Here is a 19,636-nt window from a genome sequence, read left to right as displayed (position 1 = left end):
AATTCAGTAAGAATTCCATGTCGTTCGAATCAGCTATGCAGCTCTCTCTGTTTAATGCATTAACTTTATGAATTGGTATTGAACCAAGTGTACTTCTTTCATCCCTTACTAATCATACACAGCACAAACTTATTAATCATGTGTCCTTTAATTCTAATGAATTTGTGCTGTTCATCATTCTTTTCCCTAGAGCTAAAAGAATGCTGTTGGCTGCTTGGATAATTTCTAGTCATTTTTTGACACATTTTTAAGTAAAAATATCATCCTACTTTTCATTCAAAAATTTTGATCATTGATGCTCTAATAACCGTATGGTATCTGATTCTTCTCACAGCATGCACTGAATCAAAAAAGTTGATTATGTTTGTTACCTCATCTGTTTCCTTTGTAATTGAAGTATCAGAATTGATGTGGCATCATAGAGCAGTTTGTGTCTAATAATTTGTAAATTTTCTTTGAAACATTCATCCATTGGCTACTTTATTTGGATGGTTGATTGAAGCACCAAGCTACAATTTTTTGCTGTGCCAATGCTACAAATTATGAGGTGTGCTTTTTGCCTCATGAAAGAAGCTAATGCTCTCCACTTTAGCCAGGTGTTGTAAGGAACTGAGAATGGCCTCTGAGCCCAGGCAGTAGATATTATTGGTGCCTATACGAACCATAACTCGTAGCAGGTTGTGCCTGATGCAGTCAACAGCTGCAGGAGAGCATCATCAACATCTCAGATTCCCCAGCAGACTTATTGTGCCCACATTGATCTTTATTCATGACCGTGCTTTCAACATATAATTTTGATGTTTTGTATGGCAAATATACTCAATAATATGAGAACAGCAGCATATTACATGCTTTAAAAAGCAAAAATGTTGTCTATAAACTTGTGATTGATAGTTGTTTGTACTCTGAAAAATGCTACTCATGTATATGAAACTTTCCAGATTACAACTTATGGTTTATTAGAAAGGATGTTATGGGAATTAGATTGATTATACACTTTTCTTATTTGGAGTTTAGATACGTTTTGGGCCACTTTTATGTATTTTCATCAGTTTCACAACACTTTTGAAATGGCAGTTGTTGCTTTTCACCTGTATACACTCATATAACATGTACTACAAGCCCATGCTTGAACAAATATTTCAGGTTGCATCATATTTATTTTATGTATATATGTAGGAGCATAAGAGTTTTCCTATAAATTGAATTTTACAGCAGATAACTTTTACTTTTCACAGACAGAGTGAGGCCACTACTACCACCCAAACCAACAGGATGTATCCCTGCCCATCACTCACCTGGGACAACTGCAGGACTCAAATCTATGAGGTACTGTCATAACGCTAAAATAACATTTTTACAAAATGAAGAAAAGTGATATCTGATCTTTTTGCCATGCCAAAAACATTATGATTTTAGAACATGATAAGAAACATTAGTTTTAAATGTAACTGTATGCCATACTGATGAAATTCTTGTGCTTGTGGTCTGGCCATTTAGATTTTTGTCACCCCACCTTTGTTTCGTTTATTGATTTTCCCAGTACTTGTCAGAATATTTCCTGATGGTTTCAGTGCTTTTATTCAGATATCATGAAACATAGGAAGAATGCTCCAGCTGTGCTGTTTACTAGTAGCTATGTCTTTATTCTTCCGAAATGATTTTCTGAGAATGGTGTCCATGCCATTGGTACACAGTATTTTGTGTACTTATTTAGAAGTCCATATGACCTCATAAATGATGCAACAGATTTTTATGTGGTGGGAAATCCAATTTGAAACCCAAATGATGACATTTACTTTCTTATATTTTTGTCTTTCTAAGTTTTACTCTGAAAGACCACCCATGTAATATGATTGGAACATGCAGACAATGTGATTTATGTGAACATGCCGTGATAAATCTGTAACTTGCCCATTTCTTGAATTTAGTTCTAAAGCATAATCTACTATTGAGAGCATTGTATATTTGTCTTCAGTATAAGATTCATACTTCCTTCTGTTTTTGTAATCTCTTCACACCATAAAAGCATTAGAGTGCCAAAGTAATGTATTACACATGGCCTAACTAACTCATTTAGTGACCTAACTACAGATGCATAGACCAGTACACTTTCATACATAAAGGATCTTCTCATTATACATCATTTCTATATGACCTCCTTCCTTCCTTCTTCCATTGCGAAAACTTAGCATACGGATTCCAGTTATGGTTTTTCACTTTCAGATGAGTTGTTTTTCATAGCCTGAACAAAAATTCTGTGAATTTTTGTTCTGATAATACTCTTTTTTTAACTGTGATGTCTTTATTATTTACTTTGCATAATTTTTTACTGATTTTACTCGTGTATGCCTCTTTTAAACACTTCGACTGTATTTAAAACTGTGAAATAAATCTTAATGAATTGTCACAGCTGTCAAAGAATGTTCTCATAAATGTTGTTTCAGTATTTTTGGTGTGTTCCAAATTTTCTGTGGAGGTCTACCACCATAGCTCAGAGTGGTTCTAAAAGTCTGTTCATCGCTTAATTTGTAAACTAAAAATGGTCCTGATATTCTGTGATAAGTTCTATGTTTATGAGGATGTGATAGGATGATAAATACCTTGACAGTAATATTTCATATGGTATGGTTTATTTAACTCCATGGAAGAATGAGCTTTTGAGTTGGAAGACTGTTTGAATAAATATACTGCTTTCCATTAATAACATTATGTTCACATGTTCATCAAAGTTGTCATGTCACTGTGAGGAATAGTTATTGTTCCAATTCTCTACCTGTCATGGCCTTGCTGCTGACGGGTTATTAACTACTAATTACAAAAAACAGCAAGAACTTCAGCATCATACCTATTAGCACCAATTCTGCTTAGACATCAGCAACCTTAAATGGAATAATGGTAGCCTTCCTGAGAATCAGCTCATGCATATCACATTGATTTGCTGCTTTTTAAATTTTATTTATATCTTTATTTATTTGTTTATTTTATTGGTAACTAATGTTTAGTTGTTAATTGTTTTCTTTCTGTATTTTGTTGCTCATCTGAAGAGTATTCTTGATTACATGACCTTTTTTTTTCGTTTTTAGGACAGTTACAAGAGGAAGCAGTTCAGGTCCAAATTCTTGTCAAAAGAGCATTACCTTTAAGGAAACAGCATCTACAGAAAATAATACAGAAGCTGGAAAATCAACAACATCCATAACAGAATTAAAGAAACAGTATGAGTGCAAAGAGATCAAAGCTTTAACTTTTAAAAAATGTGGTGGACATGAAGTATGTGAAGAAAAGTGTAATAGGAAACCATTTTCATCAAAGAAGCAGGTTCTGACAAGACCACAAATTTTCCCTAAACCACAGACACCAATTAAATCAAAAAAGGTTATTGTGAACACTGAACCTCCTTCCCCTCAGAACTGTGTAAAGCGTGTTGTATCAGAGACAGCAGTTGAGGAACTTACTGAAACTTCAGTGCAAAAAGTCAAGATTCCAAACAAACATACCTCAAGTGCAGAGAGGTGCCTGGAATCAAAAAATGTAGAAGAGTTTTGTGTTAGAGCTGATACAGTTCCAAAAAGTGAAGTTGATTCGTATCATGTGTTACATATCAGAGCTCCAGTTGCAAATTTTGAGGAATTTGATTGTCTTCCGGAAAGTGACAGGCGAGATGTTCCAGTACGTCCCCCACGTTCTCCTAAAAATAAGGCGTTACAGGGAAATATATTTCTTAAGTGTATAGAGGGTACTTCATTTTTGAGCTCTAGGGATAAATTTATTTCATCAAGCCCTCCTGACATATTGCTCAAAAAATTTGACAACAGTGACACATGCAAAGTCAAACATCTTGAGGTGAAGGCAAAGAGCTCTAGTTTGGGAAGATTTTACACACGTCATTTAAGTGAGGTCCATAGTGTTAACATATCGCTAGATAAAAATGGTAAAACTCCTATACCACCCCCTAGGAGGAGAAGAAAATCAGTTACAGATGTTTTACCTACAAAGGAATTAGAAAGCAAACAGGATTTGTACAGCCGTATAAGTTTGATTAAACCCCAGAGAAGTTTCCCCGAATATGCCACTGTTAATTACAGTCAGAAAAAAAATCGCAAGAATAACTCAGAAGGTATTGTTTGTTCTAATGATAAAACAACTAGTATAAATCCAGAAAAGGATCCAAAACAAGAAACTACAGTTAATAGTTTTATTGATGACAGGCTCAACCTCCATGCCCTAAAGCACTTATTTGAAACTTGCAATCGTCCAGATGTAACTCATTTATCCAAAGAAGCAGCTAGACCAAATACCAGTCATTCAGTAAAGAATGAAGTGCAGCTCACTGAAATAGCAGCTGATATGGACACTACAGCAGCCACAACGTTTAGTGAAACATGTAGGTTAGATAAGGATGTTTCTTCAAATATAGATAATTCTGTGTTGTCTACAGAGTTTATCAAGTCAGATAACAAAGATAAAGGAACTGTCACACCAGAGAACTTTTCTGTGTGCAAATCTCAGTGTGAAGACTGTCCTCATTCTGGTGAGCAAGACGCTCCTAGAAACGAGATTAAGAAATCTAGTGCCCTCCCAAATGAAAGTGATATGTGTGCAACAAGTTTTCAAGAAAAATCGATGTCAGATGTACATGATAGTTCAAGTTCAAGTAAGGTAGAATGGGTGTCAGTGAATAGCTCTGTTCGCAATAGTTCAAATGAAATTGGGAAAAGGGTAGATGAAATTGACAGTTCTTCTTATAAACAAACTTGTGAGGAAAATATAAATCTGTTAAAGGAAAATAATGATGTCACTATATTACTGGAGAATTCTGTTGTTGACCATGTTGAAATCACTACATCACAGAAAATCTGCAGTGATGGTATTTCAAGTTTAGAAGTATGTCAGAGCTCATCTAATGTAGACACTGGTAAGGTATGTGCCATCAGCACTGGTTCAAACAGTACTACATCTACTCAAGAAAAAACGGAGGCATCACCAGAACAGAAATTTAAGTACAGGAGTGCTGGAAGTGAGAAACTAATATTCAGATTACTGTCAGATGATTCATTAACTTCATCCACACCATCATTGCCATGCAGTCTGACCCACCGGAACACAGCATTAAACAGGAAGCATGCACGGCGGCTGTCATGGAGCAGCTGCAGGGATCGTGTCAGAGCAATGAGGAATGAACCTAGGGGAAGAGGTAACAGTTTATCTCTGTGGTATGATGATGGTGACCTCTCAAGTGGAGCTTTAGCTGACCTAGACAGCTCAGACAACACAGCAAGGCAGAGTTCACTAGAAGATCTGTTCCAAGGGAGTGAATGTGATGTTGCTAAGAAGTCACCTCAGTGGAATGTATATTCAAAGTCTGAGAGAGGCTTGTTACCTAATGAAGATTGTGCATCTATATCAAGCAGCAGTCAAGACAATGAATACTCTCTGTCTTCTATGAAAGTTGTAGAGAGCTCTGCAGGTAGAAACTCAAAAGTTCCAGAGCAGAATTACATGAAAGGTGATGCTCACTCAGACCAAGAAAAAACAGACATCACAGAAACGAGTCAGAACTCTGATTCTGAGGCAACTGGTCATTTTAGCAAGGGAGATGCAGTAAAACTTACATCATCTGAGCAGAAAGCCAATAAAGCATTTTTCATTGCCAAAGAACTTATGACATCAGAAAGAGTATTTATCAGTGTACTGAAACTTTTAAATGAAGATTTCCGACAGGCTTTGGAAATGACAAGAAAACAATATCAATTTCAAATAATCCCCGATGACGACTTCTGTAAGATATTTAATAGTTTGCCACAATTACAAAGCCTTAATGAGGATCTGCTGCACGATCTTGAATGCAGAATTGAAAATTGGCAATCTTCTAAAAAGATAGCGGATGTCATTGTAAGGAAAGGTCCATTCTTAAAACTGTATACCACATATATTCAGAATTTTGGAGCTCAGTGCAGTCATTTTGATGAATGTTGTCAAAAATATCCAAAATTTTCCAAATTAGTGAGAGACTTTGAAGCCTTGCCCATCTGCCAAAAACTTTCAATTAAGCATTTCATGTTAAAACCTGTCCAGCGAATACCACAGTACCGACTTCTACTTGAAGACTATTCCCGACAGCTGGATTCCTCCTCACCGGATTACGAGGATACCCAGAGAGCACTGAAAATTGTGTGTGATGTTGCAGACCATGCTAACAGAAGCATCAAATTGGGAGTAAGTTTCCTAATAATCTTAATAGTACTAATAGCTTTCAGACAAATGATGACAACTGAAAACAAAAACTTTACCACATAAGTTGCATTAATCTTGTACTAAAAGTAGAAGCTTTTGTAACAAATTTTTTGTCAGTTATATGCTCTTGGTTTTTGAAAAGCATATGGTAAAATTTACAATACAAAAATTACAGCAATAATGTTAGATGTAAAATTTTCATAAATTGTAGTCCACATGGACTTACTCTAAACAAGCTGTACCCATACAATTAAAAAAGTAAAAATACAATATCCGTTGGTAAGATTCATACTTCATGAGAATATATGTTAATTGTATGAGACATATAAGTAAACGTTTTTTCTGCTCAGCACCATTTTCAAAATGGTAAAGATCTGTGACATGTAATAAAGGGTGTCCCAGGAAGACTGGTCAATATTCAAGGAAATGACAGTAACAATCATTTGAAGTAAAAGTCTAGTAAAAATGGGCTCTAAAATGTATGCCTTAAGAGCTGCCCTCACATCCTGTTCCACAGCTTCTTCGTTTCCCCCTAAGCTCTAGGGAACACATTCATCATATGGAAATATATGTTCTTTACCATCTTAGCCACAATATCTGCAACATAACTATCAACAACTTTTAGTCTAAATTAGCATTATCATCTGCAGTTCCACACTGCATGTTGCAAATTTAGTTGGCAGATGCACTTGTGCATTTTGTCCAGGCTCTACGGCCTCTAAAAAACACCCATTATCTTGCAATGAGATAGATAGTGTGGCACTTGCATCACTCACTTTGCTATCCACACACTTATTCACTTTTGTACAGCCCACACTCATTCCTGCTACCCCGGCCTCCACAATTCCATATGATATCTGAGCTGGTACTTCTACAATACTCCCCATGCTTTTAACAACTTATTCCATGCATTGTGTAAACTCTCAATAATTTGTATAATGTTGCCACTCCATTTAATAATTATCATAATCTTCCCACTCACAAACTTGTCCCACCAGTCATCAGATTCTCTGTTCTCTCCTCCACCTTTCCAGATTGATTGGGTTAACTATATTAACAGCTGTTGGACAAGTTGTGTGATCAGTCAGTCTATCTCCAGGACTGTCCCTCTTCCTGCCAATGTTCTCCATATGCCTCCTCTCTTTCCCTTCTATCCATCTTCTCCAAAATCTTCCTATTCCTCATGTCCCAAGGACAATTTTTAATCCACCAGTCATCAAACCCTCTCTGCTTCTTCTCCACATACTATGGAGTTTTGCAGTAAGCTGTTTCTTTCTCCCTATCCCGAAGTGCTTCCATTCTCAGACAGTTGGGTATTGTCCACTTCAGTTTTTAAAATTTTGAACACCTCATCTGAGGAGCCCCCTGTGGTATTGAAAACTTCTCTCACTGTGGTACTGACCATGACATTATTACCTTTTATCAATTACACACAGAAATGACAAGGACACTTAAACATACTTCAATCCCACACCTCTTACGTCTTTACATGCTTACGTACTGAGCAACACTTGTTGTACACCTGTGCGCCTTACAGATGGTCCACAATACCGTGCATTTCTTGTGATTGTCATACTCTGGTGTCATGATAATTCCATTCAATGAAAATGTCAAAACAGGAACATGAAATCAGATTATGAGAACACTTAACTGTGACGCTATCATATTACTTCTTACTACAACCTAACTACTCTTGCCTGATTGGCTGCACATAATTATTATTTAGACATGGAAATGAGGACTAAATTTAGTTTCACCTCCTGAATTGTTACTCATGATTAACAGCTTATTTGCTACTAGACAGTGAGAGAGAGATATCTCTTTTGTGTGATAACACCCATTGCAAAAACCAACATTCTTATTTCCACATCCACAGAACCCCATCTGCATTTACCTGCTACATATTGAACCCACAAATACCGTTATACATCTGACCCACTGGCCTGCTGTGATACTCAAAGTCGACCAAAAACACTGCACCCACCACATCGTATGTCAACAAAACTGCATCCCCACAGAAGTAGAGTCGTATTCTTCATCCACAGGTGACAATTGTAAGCAGTGTCACTCTTTCTGCTGTCATCAAATGACGTGGTGACTGGGTGAAAGATTCCACTGCTGATACCAAATGAAGCTGACCCCGGGGGATTGTGGTGGCTTTGATGCAGGATGGCAGACAGCAGAGGGTTCTGTCAGGGTTGCAGGACAGTGTCGTCCCAGGGGAACACAGCATATTAAAGTAAATATGGTATTTTACTCAGTCATTTGCACTCTGCCGATGCGGAGTAGTGACCACCCCCCCCCCCCCTCCCCCTTAGGGATGCAGTGGCCCCATGGCAAGTGCTAGCACCCAGCTGGCTGCTCTAAAACTCACCCAGGATTGCCGACACCTGTGCACAGTATGTGTCGCACAACCTGGTTACGTTAGTCGTGCCACAAGCACACAGCATGTCGAGGTGGCCGGAATTCTTGCAGTGATAGCTGGCTCCTTGGTGCAGTCAGGCCTCGCTGATGGGGTGGACCTGGGTAGCCCTGTCACGCTGTGGCACCAAGTCCAGATGTAGTGCAGGAGGCAGGTATGGTGACAGAGACCGTAACTCACGACTGCTGCATGCAGCATCATGGCATCCTCTTGTCCAGCATAGCCTATAGCCTCCACATTCCAATAGCACTGCTGGGCTGTAAATGATTTTACTACAGAGTGACAGCTATTTATACTGGATAGCAGCACACCTGTTAAGCCTACATGCCACTTCAAGTCGCATTCTTGAAAACACCATTGAAGCCCATTGGTGGAGAAACCCCCTTGCCTGTACTGCAGGAACCATATCCTATCGCTGTACATACATACATACATACATACATTCATAGATACATTAATCCTTGTTCCATAGGTCATGAATGCATTTCATAATGATGTGGAACGTGTTGCTGTAACGTAAGTTTTCTTTACCTAAAATAATTAATTAATTTTTTTACAGTTACTACTTCATATCTAAAAAATAATCTATTGAGTAGAAGGAGTTGTCATTCAGAAATTATTTTAAATGTTGGTTGACTATCTGTCAGACTTTTAATGCTGTTTGGCAAATGTCCAAATATTTTTGTGGCAACATAATTCACCCCTTTGCCAAAGTGAGATTTAATCCAGAATAGTGAAGATCATCCTTTCTTCTAGTGTTGTAGCTATGCACTTCACTGTTATTTTTGAATTAGGATGGGTTATTAATGACAAATTTCATAAATGAATATATGTATTGCGAAGGTACTGTGAATATCCCAAGTTCCTTAAATAAATGTCTGCAAGGTGATCTTGGGTGGGCTCCAACTGTTATTCTGATTACAAGCTTTTGTACAATGAATTGCCCCAAAATATGATGCTATAGGAAAGCAGTGAATGAAAATGGGCATAATGGGCTAATTTACTGACGTGACATGTTTATCACCAAAATTTGCAATAACCCTAATACCATAAGTAGCTGAACCTAACCATTTCAGCAATTCATTTATGTGTTTCCTCCCATTCAATTTCTCATCAATGCCCACACCCAGAAATTTTGAATATTCTGCCTTAGCAGCAGACTTCTGTTCATAGTCAATGTTTATAAGTGGTGTTATGCCATTTACGGTACAGAATTGTATAAACTGTGTTTTCCCAAAATATATTAAGAACAATAAGGGACACAAGACTGAACCCTGTGGGATACCATTCTTGATTTACACCCCCCCCCCCCCCCCCACCCCAGCTAGAGGATTCTGCTGATTTTTGCAGCCCATCTGTACTGTTAATTTCCATCTTCTGCATTCTTCAGTTAAGTATGAATTAAACCATTTGCGCACTGTCCCACTCATACCACAATACTTAAGCTTATCTAGAAGAATTTCATGATTCACACAATCAAAAGCCTTTGAGAGATCACAAAATATCACAATGGGTGATGTTCGGTTATTAATTGCATTTAATATTTGGTCAGTGAAAGCAGATGTAGCAATGTAGCATTTTCTGTTGAAAAGCCTTTCTGTAAACCAAACTGACATTTTGTTAGTACTTTATGTTTAGAAATATGTGATGCTACACTTCAATACATTGCTTTTTCAAGAATTCTGGATAAAGCTGTCAGAAGTGAGATTGGGCGGTAGTTGTTAGCATCAGACCTATTCCCTTTTTTATGCAATGGCTTAACAATAGCGTATTTCAGTCTATTTGGAAAAAATGCCCTGTTTCAGTGAGCTACTACATATGTGGCTGAGAATCCTACTTATTTGTTGGAAACAAGCTTGTAGTACTCAGTTGGAAATGCCATCAATTCCATGTGAGCTTTTACTTTTGAGTGAATTTATTATTTTCCTGATTTCAGTAGGAGAGATGGGTTGAATTTCAGTTTTATCAAGGTGCATAGGTATTGCCTCTTTTGTATACTGCCTTGCATTTTCTAATGAATAGCTGGATCATATTTTCTGTACAACATTTATAAAATGATTCTACTTCTGACTTCTTGTTCACAAACTTTTCATTGAGTGTGATAGAAATACACTCTTTGTGTGCTCTTAGTTGCCCTGTTTCCCTTTTAACAATATTCCAAATAGTTTTAATTTTGGTATTAGATGTGCTAATCTCAGACATAATGGACTTACTTCTGGACTTTTTAATAACTTTTCTTAATACAGTGCAGTAGTTTTAATAGTGTTTCACTGTTTTGTGGTGATTACTCCTCCTAGCTATAAGATATACTTCCCTTTTCTCTTTACAAGATATTTTATCCCTTTTGTAAGCTATGGCTTTTTACATGGTTTCTTAAAATTATATTCCACTGTTTTCTTAGGGAAACTGTTTTCAGGTACACTCACAAAGGTATCATGAAATAGGTTAAATTTTTAAATTAGCGTCAGGTTCCCTGTACATCCCATCCCAGTCCAACTGTTGCAAGCATTCCCTAAAATTTTCAATTGTTAAATCATTAATTGACTGCACTATTTTGGAGGACGCCTTTCATTACTGTATGGAGCTATATCATATACAGTAACTAGCTGTGCTTCATGATCAGACCGACCATTCTCAACAGGAAAAGTTTTTATTTGGTTAAATTTGTCTTGGTCTATGAAAACATTATCTATCAGTGTGCTGCTTTCCTGTACCACCTGAGTAGGAAAATCAGCAATGGTTGTCAAATTGAAAGAACCAGGTAATACTTCAAGGTCAAGCTTCCTATCGGACCGTTCTAGAAAATCTACATTGAAATCCCCATACGCAATAATTTGCTTTCCCCTGTATGGCAGATAGCACAACAAAGAATCCAAGTTTTTCAAAACTAGTTGAAAATTTTCCATTTCATTATCTGTAAGATGATTACTAATATTATTTGCAAGGTCGTTAATATACACCATTAACAGCAAGGTTCCCAACACACTTCTGGGGCACTCTTGTTATTTCTTCATGTGTCAATGACTTTCCATTCAAGTTAATGTGGTGCACCCTCCCTACCAATAAATCCTCAGTCCAGTTCAAATTTTGCTTGATATCATATATGATTGTACTTTTCATAATAAATTTAAGTGTGGTACTGAATCAAATGCTTTTTGTAAATCAGAAAATACTGCGCGTGCCTGAACGCCTTGATCCATGGCTTTCAGGATATTGTGTAAGAAAAGTGTGAATTGGGTTCCACATGATAATTGTTTTTTGAATCCATGCTGATTGACTTGGAGGATGTCATTCTGTTAGAGATACCTTTTTACGTTTGATATCAGAAAATGTCCAAAGATTCTAAAACATATCTATGTCATTGGATGGTAGTTTTGTGGATCGCTTCTGTTGCCCTTCTTGTAGACAGACGTGACCTGTGCTTTCTTCCAATTACTGAGCACTGTTTTTTGTTCTAGGGATCAATGGTAGATTATAGTTCAAAGAGTGGCTAGCTCAACCACAGTACTTGGCAAGATTCTCATAGGGATGCCATTGAGCCCTGAAGCTTAACACTAGTGCCACTAGTATCTATATCACTCATCTTTGCAGTGATGTGACAATTAAATTGAGGCAGTAACCCTCGATTTCCATATGTAAAGGAACATTTGAAAACCAAGTTCAGTGTTTCTGATTTTGCTTTACTACTTAGTTTGTCTCTGGCTTGTGCACGAGTGTCTGGACATATTACACACCACTTCTGAAGCTCAAATGTGTAAATCCTGCCCCACTTATTAGTCGTGTGTCTATTTGACGTGTGTAGGCGAGCAAAATAGGCTTTTTCTCTTCGTGAAGTAATACTGAACATTACACAGTAGAGTGTACAAACAAAATCATTTACACCTATATACATACTCTCAGAGACATTGCACTGGGCATTGTGGAGGGTACTTGTGCTGTTTTCAAAGTAATTCCCTTTCTTTTCCACTCAAAAATTGCACAAGAGAAAAATGATGGCCTGAATGCTTCTGTATGAGTCCCAATATCCATTATTTTGTTATTACAGTCCGAGCACTAGAGGAATGTTAGAGACAGTATAATCATTCTGCTGTGTGTTGAAAATGCGGGTTCTCTAATTTCCTCAACATCATTCTGTGAAAAAATAGTCTTTTTTTTCTCATAGGGTCCCCATCTATCCTCATGGAGTAATTCTGTATCACTCTTGTACTAATCAAACCAAACAGTAGTGGCTCTATGAGAGTGAGTTTTGAATTACAGTGACTTTCTTTAATCCAACCTGTTGGGGATCGCAGATCCTGAATACTTGAGCAGTATTCAGGAAAAGATTGCCTAAGTGTTCGGTATGTGGTCTATCAGGTTTCAAGGACTTAACCTTGTCTTCAAGTATACCTGTAAGTTAAAATAAATAATATTGCCAAAGTGCAAGACCATAAGCATGTAAACAGTATGAGAGAAAAAGGATAATTGGGGTCACATAAACCCACATTATTGAGTATACCTAAGAGTATAAATTATGGGTCAAGGTCTCCATGTCAAAGTTAACTTAAAAGGCTCATCAGATTGAATGCCCAAATGTGTCCACATAACAAGCACATTTCAACTGCAATTGATGTAAGTCATCCATATCGTGAATGTGCCAGGAATGGTGCATGGCGTCTAAACAAACCAAATAAATCAACATTTGACACTGTGTGGAAGGCAGAACTATGTAACACGTAGCTGCACTTAATGAAGTGACCAACCTCTCAAATGTTTATGAATTGCTGTCATTGCCAGGCAGCACTTAGATAGCATGTAAGTGGAACAATGAAACTGCAGTTCCAAGTATCATTAACTGAGAAACCAAAATAACCTGCAACACTGTGTTAGTGCACTGCAGCTAATACTTATGAAAGACTTTTACAGAGCGCCAATGTGTTCCATGTGTCAGTGGAAACAGAACTGAGCAGTGGCGCTACGGGTTGCACCCTTGTAAACACAGCATAAGCAGCTCACATTACAAACTGAAATGTAACTAGGATTAGTGTTAGAGGCACAACAAAAATTAGAAGTTGGAACTGGCTGTAGATAACAGCTCAAAGTAATGTTGTCACATGTACGAGAGATGTTCGCCCTTAAAGAACAATAGTCCATGAAGACCATAGTTAAAACAGAACATGTAGTAAACGTGGATTAAAAATAATAGAACCACAGCACACACACCCTCATAGCTTAATACTATTGACAAACATTCGCTCAATACCAAACACGCATATAGAATATAAATTGGTATGTGCTGAAGTTAGCATTACTACATAAGTTACAGTAAAGGAGCTATCATCACAAATAAAACACTAGGCCAACTGATTAAAAAAGTATATACAGTTATAGCAATAAAACATATAAACATTAGGTCCCAGGGACTGGGGCAGCACTATGGTATAACACCAACAGCCAGTTAGCTACAGACAGTAATGGGCTATTGAAAGCACTGTACAAAATTATTCAGTATATTCTCAAGCATAAGCTCTGTATTTATCCTAAGGCTATTGCACTGATTATACTAGAAAAGATCAAGGTTTTTTTAAATGCAAAACTAGTAATCCTGACACTTCCGTTAACAAACAAATAGAGCTTACGCATAAAAAATATTGAATAATTTTGTGCAATGCTTTCAGTAGCCCATTACTGACTATCTAACTTGGGCTGCTGGCACTATACCAAAAACATACAACAGTGACTGGACCTAAAGTTTTTAATGTGTTTTATTGCTATATTGCCCATTTATTGTATATTGGTCTCCTTTTCCTCTTGGAAAATAATTTCAACTTTTACCTCGTGAGATGCGTCACAATTTGGCATTTCTGTTATGTTTGGGCCTCTTTGCCACTGGTTCTAAATTGTGACATTGTTGTTCATTATGCTTCTTGTTTTTTATATATATATATATATATATATATATATATATATATATGCTTTTTAACTAGCTGGCCTAGTGTTTTATTCGTGACGATAGCTCCTTACTGTAATTTATGTAGTAATGCTAACTTCAGCGCATACCAATTTATATTCTGCATGTGTTCCATATTGAGTGATTGTTTGTCATTAGTATTAAGCTGTGAGTGTGTGTGTTCTGTGGTTCTATTGTTTTTAGGTCAGGTTTACTATATGTTCCATTAACTGTGATCACAATCCATTATTTTTCTGTAAGGGCGAACATCTCTTGTACATGTGCCATTATTACTTTTGGCTGTTTACCTATAGCCAGTTCTAACTACCAATTTTCATTGTGTCTCCAACACTAACCCTGGTTACACTTCAGTCTGTAATGTGTGCTTCTTACGCTGTGTCTACGAGGCTGTGACCCATAGTGCCACTGCTCAATTCTCATTCCATTGACAGATGGGACACATCGGCGCTCTGTAAAAGTATTTCATAAGTGTTAGGTGCAGTGCGCTAGCATAGTGTTGCAGGTGTTTCAATTTCTCTGCTAATGATACTTGGAAAAGCAGTTTCCTTGTTCCACTTACATATTATCTGTGTGCTGCCTTCCAATGACAGCACATCATAAACATTTGTTTGGTTGGTCATTTTGTGGTGGTGGTGGTGGTTAGTGTTTAACGTCCCGTCGACAACGATGTCATTAGAGACGGAGCGCAAGCTCGGGTTAGGGAAGGATTGGGAAGGAAATCGGCCGTGCCCTTTCAAAGGAACCATCCCAGCATTTGCCTGAAACGATTTAGGGAAATCACAGAAAACCTAAATCAGGATGGCCGGAGACGGGATTGAACCGTCGTCCTCCCGAATGCGAGTCCAGTGTGCTAACCACTGCGCCACCTCGCTCGGTGGTCATTTTGTAAGCTAGCTACATGTTACATAGTTTTTAGCCTGCTATTTTCAGCCTTCTGCCTCCCATCTGGCTTTATTTGATTGCTTTAGACTCTATGCCCTATCGCTAGCATTTTCAGACTGTGGAAGACTTATGTCAGTTGCAGTTGAAATGTGCATGTTGCGTGCGTACATTTAGGTATTCAGTCTGATGAGTCCTGTACAGCTGATTTGTTACCTCACAAGTTAGCTTTGACATAAATGCATCAACCTTCTATTTATAGGTATGCATGATGGTGTGCATTTTTCTGATCCCCAGTTATGTTTTTTCTCCAGTTTTGTTTGCATGTGTATGGTCCTGCAGTTTGGAGGAATTATTTATTTTACTTACAGATACACCTGAAAAGAGGGCTGAGTCCCTGAAAATTGGTAGTGTAAGGACTCCAGTCAATAAACAAAAGTAAATCTGTAATGTACATTTTAATCATGAATATCTCTACAGTCACTCAACAGTGACATTTCGTCTAGATAGCTGTGCTGTGAATAATCATTCTGATCAGTGCACACCCAAACTGACAGATCATTTATGTGCGTGTATGGAAACAAAAAGAAAAATTTATATATGGCTGGGTGCAATTATCGCTATTTATTTTTTATTAATATACAGTCACAGTTAGTGGTGTAAAATGCCTGGGCATTTATAAATTGGAACAAATGCCAAGGATAAATGCGTGGGCAAATGCCCAAAATGCCCAGACAATTATGCATTTTAAAGATGAATTGGCAAGTGGCGCTTATAAAAATTTTTGTTCTAATATTTTGTATTGGAAAAGGTGTTTTGTGACACTGCTTTTTTAGTGGTTTGCTAACCAAGTAGAAAAAGATGCTTGAAAGTTAGGGCAAAGTTCTTAGGGAAAACAAATTGGACTGTAAATATAACTTTTTAGATCTTTAATGAGGTCAGTTCTTGGGGTAGGGCATAACAAAAGAAGAAAGCAACACTCAAGTTTAAAAGTATTTTTGAAATAAAGTATAGCTTAAATTAAGCAGCTAGCCTGTAGGTAGTATGTTTACTTATATTATACTACAGCAAAAAAAATTAAAAAATTGTTGTCAGTTTCTTGATCTTCATAAGATGAAGAAGAATCATCAAGTTCTGACTCTGCCCCAGATTCTCCTGAATCTTATTCCTTGTTGACCATTGGGTTCCTTTCCATTTTGTCTTTGCAAGTGCTGAAGGAATGCTCTGTCACTGCAGATTTAACTGATGTGCCCAGAATTTCTATGGCAGCTTCTGCAAATTCACAAGTTCCTTGTAAACCTCACCACCACAATGAAAGATTTACATGATGATTTTTATCTTCCTGAGGGAGAGGACTCACTCCTTCCCACATACTTTGTATGGATCCTATTCCTTGTTTGTCCCTATAAGAAATTCTCTCTATCCTGAATAACATTTAGTCCAGTGTTCTTTGCTGTGCCACAAACAAAGCTTGTTGCATCAAACACCTCAAAACGCTTCAGGTTACTACCTTGTACTGCTGGATCAGGAAGATAAGCTGCAAGGTGTGCATTCATTCTTTTGTTATTAAACTCGTGCTAATGTCATTATTTTATCATCACAGCAGTGCACTCATGCAAAAGTGGATAAAAGAAAGGATCAGAACAGAAAACTATAATCTGTCTCGTATGTTGCTCTCCCCCCTCCCCCACTGAAAGCAGTTTAACATTTAAGAATAAATTTATCATCAAGAAACACGTGTCAGTTGTTTAATACATTGAGTAATAATTTTGTTATCAATGGTCATTCTTCAATAATATTCAGAGATTTAACATGGGCTATAAAATGCATTATATTACAAAGCGATGACTTAAGGACAATGTTTTTTTATACCAGCTTATCACTACACAGTTGTTTAATGTGTGTGTGTGTGTGTGTGTGTGTGTGTGTGTGTGTGTGTGTGTGTGTGTGTGGCTGCGACAGAGAGAAACCAAGAGTGGAGAGTAGATCTGGTAATATTATAAACGATAAGCAGCTGTGAGCAACATGCGCCATTCCTTGGTACAGCAAGTTGTAATTCTAGTTTAAAAAGGAAAAAAAATGCTTCTCTCTTCTTTCCTTTTGTTCTTAGTAATAAATGAATGATATACATAATAAATGAATGACATACATAGGATTAAATGAAAACAGTTTTTAATATCAGGAATATCATACCATCCCTTATTTTAATTGGTAAATCGTACATTCTAGCAGTAAAAACTTTAAAAGGTACTTTTTTTATAAATACCCAGATTTTTGGCCATTTAAAACCGCTTTGGGCAAATTCCCAGGCAAATGACCATTTATAAATGTCCTACCAAGTTAGGCATTGAAACCCTGGAGATCTCATGACAACTTGAGTTTTTTTTCCTGATGTGATATTATCTCTGTATTAAGTTGGTATGGCACTCTGTATCACTAGAATAGAATTGTCATGAAAATTTAAACCCATGTAGAATAAATAAATTATTGGAAAAAGAGACTGTATTTTACCAGCACTCTGAAATGTCGTCTCCGTCTAGGTACACTATTTTCCAGACAAGAATTTTGCTGGAGATACAAATTGTCACTCTATTAACAATCCCAAGACATGCTCATATACAGTTGAATTGTCTGTATCAGATATGTAATAATGTAAAGAAATTTTATGATAGACAAAACTGGGTAATTATAATGTGATTTTAATAACTGCGTGTTTCAATTAGAAAATTGTCTCCTCAGTGGTAATACATTTAGAACTTTTTTTAACATAAAGTTCTCTGTTTAAAAAGAGGGTGAAATGTCGTTGTGGGTACATGAAATAGCTCTCAATGGCCACATAAGTGGAGCAACATCACTGCATTGTAAAATATTTAAACATCTGTGAGCATGACATGTCATAGTTACAAAAAATTGAGAGATTTTGTTGAGGAAATGCAGATTGCCACAACATTATTTTAAAATTTTCAGTTTAACTGTAAGAAATATTTGCTGCTTCACTGCAGTTTTACATTATTGCAGAATGACAGTCTACAGATTATCACACAATATCTGGATTCAAAGTATCCCAATAGGTATTCATAATGCTATTCACACTTTATCTGATACATGCTTTTTAATTTTAACATGCTTGTTTAGTACCCAGAATTATCATTAAATCTTACATTTCCAGTGTTCAGCTACACGGATTGCATTATTGTTTGCTGCAGGAAGAATATTGAACATAAATGACATGTCAGTATGATTGCACTCTGTCTGTCATCAGCTGCAACAGTTAATAGCATTTAATAATACCTGAATATCTGTTCCATTCAATGTACTGCTAGTTCTGTGAATCAGCTTCAGCGTGTTTTGGTGGTCCTTGTATGTTGTTGGAAATGACATGCCCAATTGTACTTTGTTGCAGATGTGTCTTCTCCTATACTCCTTTTCGTTGAATCCAAATCAATTGATGTAACTTTGTGGAGAATAGTTGGAACGTTTGTGAGATTTTTGAAAATATTTTGGCAGGCAGTTGGCTTTCAACTTTAGAGTATTTAAGCTCTTCCATAGAGCATATGGCGCTCTGTCTCATTCTGTGTGGGTAAAAAGGTTGTAATAGCATCCAAGTGCCAATTTACGATTAAAGAGTGCTGTTCAGCTACTGTTGTTCAGTGTATAATATGCTTTCTTGTCAAACATGTATTTCTTATTTGTAAAGTTATTTTTTTTTTTTTTTACGTTGCCCAGGATCATTTAAGTAAATTACTTCAGCTCCAAGCTCAACTCAATAATTATGAAATAATCAAGCCAGGCAGAATATTTCTGAAGGAGGGTGAACTCTTAAAGTTGTCAAGAAAGGACAGTCAGCCACGATATTTCATTCTGGTAAGTGTGAAATTACTTTTACTATTGTATACACAAGTGTGAAATTGTTTTAATTACAGACACAGAATAGCTAAATATATGCTAAAGAGAATAATCAGGCTATTTTCTGTTTGGTGTAATTTTTATTTAGTCCCTGAAATTTATTGAATAATTATTTCACTTAATTCTAAGATATCAGCAATGACAATTAGAAATGTTCAGTGATCAGCATTATTTACAAAATATTTATGTTCTGGGTTTAAGCCTTGATGTTTCAATGTTGATAATGACATTTTTGAACTATT

The 19,636-nt window shown here is 36.8% G+C and overlaps 1 protein-coding gene across 6 annotated transcripts in view; it reads left to right on the top strand.

Moving 5' to 3' along the window:
* Positions 1 to 19,636, top strand: part of LOC124554752 — a 207,831-nt gene that overhangs the window by 88,152 nt on the left and 100,043 nt on the right. For all 6 annotated transcript variants that reach the window (XR_006968432.1, XM_047128401.1, XM_047128402.1 and 3 more), the window contains 3 exons: positions 1,239 to 1,329; positions 3,087 to 6,219; positions 19,215 to 19,352. Coding sequence is in view for 5 of the 6 variants with exons in the window: in XM_047128401.1 (XP_046984357.1) it covers positions 1,239 to 1,329; positions 3,087 to 6,219; positions 19,215 to 19,352 (3,362 nt within the window). In the remaining variant the exon portion in view is untranslated. The remainder of the gene's footprint in view (positions 1 to 1,238; positions 1,330 to 3,086; positions 6,220 to 19,214; positions 19,353 to 19,636) is intronic.

This window comes from Schistocerca americana, chromosome X (genome assembly GCF_021461395.2).
Source record: "Schistocerca americana isolate TAMUIC-IGC-003095 chromosome X, iqSchAmer2.1, whole genome shotgun sequence".
NCBI classification, from domain to species: domain Eukaryota; kingdom Metazoa; phylum Arthropoda; class Insecta; order Orthoptera; family Acrididae; genus Schistocerca; species Schistocerca americana.
This window is presented reverse-complemented; position numbering and strand designations above follow the sequence as displayed.